Source organism: Condylura cristata, unplaced genomic scaffold (assembly GCF_000260355.1).
Source record: "Condylura cristata isolate star-nosed mole 26May11 unplaced genomic scaffold, ConCri1.0 scaffold00017, whole genome shotgun sequence".
In the NCBI taxonomy this organism is placed as follows: domain Eukaryota; kingdom Metazoa; phylum Chordata; class Mammalia; order Eulipotyphla; family Talpidae; genus Condylura; species Condylura cristata.
The window spans coordinates 3738644-3745658 of record NW_004567118.1 but is presented as its reverse complement, the minus strand read 5'-3'; the positions used below and the strand labels follow the sequence as shown (position 1 = coordinate 3745658).

The 7015-nt window shown below is 51.1% G+C and overlaps 1 protein-coding gene across 1 annotated transcript; it reads right to left on the bottom strand.

The window, feature by feature from the left end:
* Nucleotides 1-2139: 2139 nt before the first annotated feature.
* LOC101619533 (keratin, type I cuticular Ha4) lies at nucleotides 2140-5640 on the bottom strand. The gene is given in 8 exon segments (XM_004684200.2): nucleotides 2140-2277; nucleotides 2686-2906; nucleotides 3068-3193; nucleotides 3280-3441; nucleotides 4236-4392; nucleotides 5008-5090; nucleotides 5181-5582; nucleotides 5584-5640. Coding segments are annotated over 8 exon segments (1299 nt in total). The 5' UTR covers nucleotides 5626-5640; the 3' UTR covers nucleotides 2140-2171.
* Nucleotides 5641-7015: the final 1375 nt, after the last annotated feature.

Below are 7015 nucleotides of genomic sequence, written 5' to 3'. Positions count from 1 at the left end.
AAAGGTTTATTAATTTGTGCATACAGAACTGGGTACAGGCCAGAAGTGCAGGGGGGGTGGGAGGATTCACTAGTGACAGAGTGAGGAGCAAAACAGGCCGACTGAGGAAGTACATTGTTGAGGGGAGCAGCGGGCAGGTCAGGAGAGGTCTTCGGTGCCATGTGGGTCACCTCCAGGGCAGGCGGGGATCAAACTCATGGGGAAGTGGCTTTAGTTTCTTAGTGCTGTGCTTTAATCCGCTGCTCCACCGGAAGGCCTCGGAAGTATGTAGTTTTAATAACCTCATGAATTCTCATTAGTTTTACTGTTCCTCATTTATTCCACTTACAGTTTTCCATGGATTATACTAAGCTTTAATTTGGTAAAGATACTTTCTTTTGAAAAGGCATATGGTCAATGAGACAGTAAAACAAAAATTTTATGAGCCGAATATTTGGGTCTACAAATGCCAGAACCAGTGCTGTCGCCTTGAAGCCTCTTCTCACTCTCTCACACATCTTATATCCATCATTTTTATGGGCCTCTTCATTGAGTCATGTAGATGTTTATCCCTATGAAGATCATCTCTTTGTGTTAACCACACTAGACTGCAAACATTCTGTGTCACTATTGAGGTTTACTTATTTGCTTGTTCTCAGCATCCTACACAGTACCAGCACACACAATAGATGATTGAGTACAGTTGTGTTAAATAGAGTCAAATGAAAGAGTAAATGAGTTAGTGGCCTATAGAACTGAGTTTTAAAAATTCAAAAATGAGGAAAATGATTGGGAGGATTAGGATAGTATTCATGGTTGTTGCTGGGAGACTTAATGAGCAGTGGCCTTTCTTAGAATTACAGGAAATGCAATGATAAAGAGGCTATGGAGAAACTTGACCCATATGAGCAAAGACCTAGAGGAAACATTAAACTGGTAAGGAGAGACAGCTGCCTGCATTTAAAGGGTCGTTATACAAAGTGTTGGGTACAACAGTGGGTAACAAGACTTCCACTTTGACAAAAATAAATTTCAATGCAATTGAATGTGATGCCGTGGCCTGATATTGACACAAAATGCATCTCAGGGTTAGAGGGAGGAGCATCACCATGGTAGCAGGTGCCATTTACCCTGCCCCTAGTTCCATGTCACCAACATCAGAGGCCTTGGGCTACCACTCCCAGCATGCCATGAACCAACTTCAGAATAGAGGCAGCTGGGAAGGAGGAAGTAGCACTGGAGACGGGACAAAGAACTAGAGACACATGGAGAGACCACTCCTGGTAGTTTAGTGTTTTGGTATATAATGACAACCACCATCTTTACTCATGGTGGATTATATGGTACATATAATCCAGAGGACCCAGTGTTTGGGGCCGAGAAGATCAGTAAAAGTACGTTTTGCAGGAGAGCAAGTATCTCTTCTGGAAATGCAGGTGTGGCCAAGAGTTTGAGGACTCTCTGCAGAGCTGGTCTCAGGACCATATAGGAGAAAGTAAATAGAAAAACCCAGTGATGAGGATGATCATGGTGATGGCAGTTAAGTTGAAAAAAGATTCTCAGAATTGCCTAAGATCCTGCACCAACGTTTAGATGGCCATGAGTATCAAAGGTCAGGTTTTCTGCATGGGCTCCCTTGGTGGGAGTAGGGAGATCCCAGAAGGACATTCTTCTGGCTCCATCAAAATTTACCAGTGAACTTAATGACAGAGGTCAGTCATTTGACCTAGTCATCCACCTAATATGGGGTGTTTTTATGAAACAGCCATGACAAGTACTTTACAGTGCATGAATATGGATGAGAAACACATTTACTATGCCAGAGAAATAAAGTTTATTGGAAAGTTAATGAAGCCTCTTTGCATTCCAAAGAATACCAAATAAGCAGGGAAAGCAGGAAATGCAGTCCCAGCAGGAAACACCCTAAAGAAGAAGCTGAGCTCAGATTACTGGGAGCTGACCAACTTTAGGAACAGCCTTCCACAGGAGGAGGTTTCCAACATCCCATGTGCATGAGATATGTCTTCTCTTGTTGGATCTGAAAGGCACATCTATGTCTAGAAATACCAAGTTGGAGTGACAAGTTTTCTGAATGTTAAATGAACTTCAGGAAAGGCTGGAGCTGGGAGCCTTGTCTATGATTGATCTAAACGGCTTCATTAACGTCTTCCAGGAGGATGCAAGTTTTTAAATTAGCAGCAACCATTTGGAGCGCTCACACAGGGCCCACAGGAACTGCCACTAGGTCTGCAGGAGCCGCTACTGGCGTTGGTGGTGGCACAGGGGTTGCTGGGAAGCCTGGGGGAACACAGGTGAGGAATGGGTCAGAGAGGAGGGTGGAAGAAGCCCTAAGGGGCGGATCACACAGCCTGTGATTGTCAGTAGGAGTTCGCTGCAGTCCACCTGGACTGTTACCTAAGCCCTCCCCTGCCCCAGATACCATGGCCGAATTGGAAAGCTTCTGGCACCTGGCACACTCTTCTCACTCAATAGCTACTGCTGTAAGTCACAGTCACCCACTACCCTTCACTGCTCACTCTCTGAGGCAGGCTGTGCCCTGCCTGGGACTCCCCGCGTCAGCTCAGCTTCAAAGAACAGACACTGCGTCGACATGTGCTGACTGGTGATCAAAACATGGCCAATGTGACCATGGCTTTGCCTGCTCATCCCACCACGCTTTCCCGGAAACCTTTGCCTGCTACTCACTTGCAGTCCTCGCTCTCCAGCAGGCCCCGGTATGTGTTGATCTCGCTCTCCAGCCGGGCCCTCACGTCCAGCAGCACCTGGTACTCCTGGTTCTGCCTCTCCAGGTCAGCCCGGATCTCACCTAGCTGGGACTCCACGTTGCTGATCATGCACTGCACCTGGGACAGCTGGGAGCTGTAGCGGCCCTCAGTCTCCGTCAGGGTGTTCTCCAGGGAGTTCCTCTGTGTGGGGAATATTGAGAATGTCTCCCAGTCACTCCTGAAGGGGATTCTCCCAAGATGCCACAAGCTGCTAGTGTTAGGAGGGATAGGGAGGCCCCAAGGGCACCCCACTGACACCCACTCCCCAACTTCTCACATCCCACAGGACTGGCAACACCCACCAGGTTGTGCTGGGCCTGCAGCTCGATCTCCAGGGCATTGACTGTGCGTCTCAGCTCGATGATCTCTGCCTGGCACGTCTGCAGCTGCTCAGAGCTCGACACCACCTGCTTGTTCAGCTCCTCGGTCTGCAACAGCAAAGAGGACGCCCGGGGTCAGACCCTACCTGCAGTGCCCAGGCCTGGGGCCTCACATGTCCAGGGCTAGAGCCCACCTGGGTGGTGAACCACTCCTCCACGTCCCTGCGGTTGTTCTCCACCAGGGCCTCATACTGGCTCCTGGTCTCGTTGAGCACGCGGTTCAGGTCCACGGTGGGTGCTGAGTCCACCTCCACATTGAGGCGGTCGCCAATCTGGGAACGCAGGGTGTTGACCTCCTGCAGAAGGAAGAAGAAAGAATGAACCTACCAAACGGATCTGCTCTCTTCCTGCTGTGGAAGATCACAACGCTGGCCAAATGCCTGCAAAGGAAGCTGATCATTCCCAGAGGGACCCAGACATTGTGCAGGCTAGTCCCTGTTGGGTTCACACCAAATTCCTTCCCATAAAACTGAAACAAAGTTTTTTTTTCCAATGAGAGCCCCACTTCCTTGCAGTGTAGTTCGTACCCCATTCCCGTCATCCCTGCATGTTGTGCCGCCCAGGGTGCCAGTGGGAGGCCATCGTCCCATGCAACGTCTCTGCCTGCTGAGTCTCTGCATGTCCTCCGCCCTCCGATTGGTACAAGCAAGTGCTAATCTCCTCCTCCTTCCCAAGACATGGTCCTGCTATGAGCTCCCTCTCTCCTTCTGGATTGTTCCCAAAGCATGCGGTCCTGCAGGGCACATGGGGTTTCGTGCCCTCCCCTATGGCGGCACAGCTCTTTGCATCTTTTTCCCTCGCCATCTCTATCACCAATTTCAGGACCTTCAGCAGAGAGCAGGGCTCAGTAAATGGATCCCTTGCCCCCCCACCCCAATGTCTCTAACACCTGCTCAACCCTCGCCCAGCTGCTTGCCAGGTAGCAGCTTTCCTCTCTCTAGGACGTGGCTAGAGCATCGGACGGAGCTCTGTGCTCACTTGAGTTCTCCAGAGAAGGGTCCCAGCCCAGGGGGCATGAAGGAGAGTGCCTCCTGATTTCCAGTGCTTAATGCTTCTCTTTGAAGCCTGTTTTTCTTTCCTTTTCGCTCACCTCCTCATGGTTCTTCTTGAGACACAGCAGCTCCTCCCTCAGGGACTCCACCTGGGCCTCCAGGTCAGACTTGCACAGGGTCAGCTCGTCCAGGATCCTGCGCAGGCTGTTGATGTCCGACTCCACCAGCTGGCGCAGGCAGTGCTCCGTCTCGTACCTGCGCACAGGGGCCAGAGAGGAAGGGAGAGCCCGGCCCGTCCTGGGCACCACCCCGCCTTGTGGATATACCTGCCAGGCTGTCTGAGCCAATGTGCTTCCTTAGCATCTCATCCATGGTTTCCTATGCTCTGCATGGACAGGCTGGAGAGAACCCTTGTGCACCCCAATACCAGATGGGACCCAGGGAACTCAGGAATTGGAGTCTTTTGCTCTCTCAATTGTGTTGGTTAATCCACCACCAAATCGACCCATTTCCCAAGAGTCTTCTCCCCACTCTATTGCCCCCTTGGCTATGAGTTCACCCCGTGTTAGGGGCAAGGATCCTGAGGCTTACTCAGTGAGACATCAGTTGGGGATTAGGGAATCTGTCAGTACATGGAAGGTTGGAGTTGGCCTAATGGATAGAGACAGACTAAATCTCTCAGTTTGGAGGTTTAAGGCCTTCCAAAAGCAAAAGCTGCAAGAGTGTGTCCCCATGTTTGAACCCAATTTTACATCTAGCCAGCCTGCACAGAGAATGTAAAAAGCAAAGTGGCATTCTCATCTCTTCTACAAGGCCATGGTAGAGCCACAGGGGCCTCGGAAGTCACCTGGCCCAACTATCTCAACATACTTGGTCCTGAAGTCATCAGAGGCCAGCTTGGCATTGTCGATCTGCACCACCAGCCTGGTGTTCTCAGACTTGGCACACAGGATCTGAAAACAGACTCCACTATGAGGACCACTTGAACTTGCGAACCGAGACAAGCAGCAGCTTCTGTGCCCTCACCCGGCCCGCGCCCTCACCTTCTGCTGCAGCTCCTCGATGGTGCGGAAGTAGGACTGGTAGTTGGGGCACACGTAGGGCACCTGCTGCTGGCAGTGCTGCTGGATCTTGGACTCCAGCTCCGCGTTCTCGCGCTCCAGCTGGCGCACCTTCTCCAGGTAGCTGGCCAGGCGGTCGTTCAGGAACTGCATGGTCTCCTTCTCGTTGCCGTTGAAGGCGCCCTCGCACAGCCAGCCGCTGCTGCCCACGTTGGCGGGGATGTTGCAGGCCCCGGGCAGGGTGCAGCCGTGGCAGCTGGGGGCCACGCAGGGCCGGGAGGCGCAGCTGGAGCGGCAGCTCAGGCTGGATCGGCAGCAGGTGTAAGACATGGCGCTGGGGTAGGTGCTACAAAGGCAGTCAAGCTGAGGGAAGTGGAAGTGGGTGAGGTTTGAGTCTCTCCTTCTTCCGTGGTCCTTTTATACCCATAATGGTGGGTGGGGGCTTGGCAGACAGCCCAGTTCCTTTTCCTCATGCTCCAGGTAATTTTTCAACAAAATATGCTAGGTAGATTCCTCCATAGAGTCCCCCTCACCCCATAAAATGAGCCCATTCAGCTTGTGTCACACCACGTTCCTCCTGAGAGCTATTGGTTGGTGAAATCAGAGTTTCATCAGATGGCTTCAAAGAAGGCAGAATCATTCCAGCCCCAAATGGTCTCCCTATTACTCAGACGAGAAGAGAGCCAGAAACTGGGGTGGAGTTGTTTGGAAATCAAGGACTCCTCATCCGTGAGGTCTGCCATTAGACTCCCTGGGCTTGAGGAGTCTTCTCCCCCCAGCCTGTCTCTCCAGCACCGAGTTCACCTTGTATTAGCCAAGGAGCCCTGAGCCTTTCTCAGTGAGACTTTAGTAGGGGATAGGGAATCTCTCAGTACATGAAAAGGGGGAGTCGGCCTGATGGGTGGAGAGAGCACTAAAGCAGAAGTCAGTAGAGACCTCTAGCCCACAGGGCAGGTTCAGCCTGCTGAGTTTTTCTGTCAAGATTTGGTGGACATGGTCCTGTCCACCCACGTGGGTCCTATCTACACCTGCTGCAGGTGCCGTCGAGACCACAGGGCCTGCAGAGTCTGAAATATTTTCCATCTAGCCCTTTACAGAAAAAGTTTACCAATCTGCACTGAAGCCACAACCTCCCTAAAGATGAGAAAGAGCACAAATATCTAGAAGGAAAATTCCATTGAGAGAGCGCTAGGATCAGTGCTGAAGCATCAATAATTTCTCAGACTTGGAAGCAAGGGAGACCACAATGAGGCATCCAGGGATACTTTGCAACCCCGGCGCCTTTATCTCAAAGCCTCTGGAAACTTCTCTCCCCTTATTCCTAAACTTACTTCTCTTTTTGAGCGCACTGAACACTAGGGGTGTGGCTCTTGCAGCCTGAGATGCCCCAGACAAGCTGCAGCTCCCCCAACAATGCAAATTGATTGTGTCAGCTCCTAGAAGTGCATGCTGTCACCTGCCCCCCACCCCTGGGACCAGACACCTGGGGACTCTTTCAACCCCTCAGGAGTCTCTCTTAAGTCTAGAGATTAATCTTCACTAAGTAGCATCTCCATCTTGCCTTTTGCTGCCTGTCACTTTATCTGTCATTTATTCTGCACAGAAATGAAATCAGGGTTCAGAAAGAAATCTTCCCCGAATTATGCTTGGAACACAATGTAAGTCACTGAAAAAGCATATGTCTGGATTTCACAGACTGGGAGGAACAGGAAAATACATACTGAAGCTAGATGACCAGGCCACGTCCTCACTACCTATGGCCGCAGCCCAGCCGTGAGTTCCCTTTTTGCCTCTTATCTTCTTCCTCTCTTCATGTG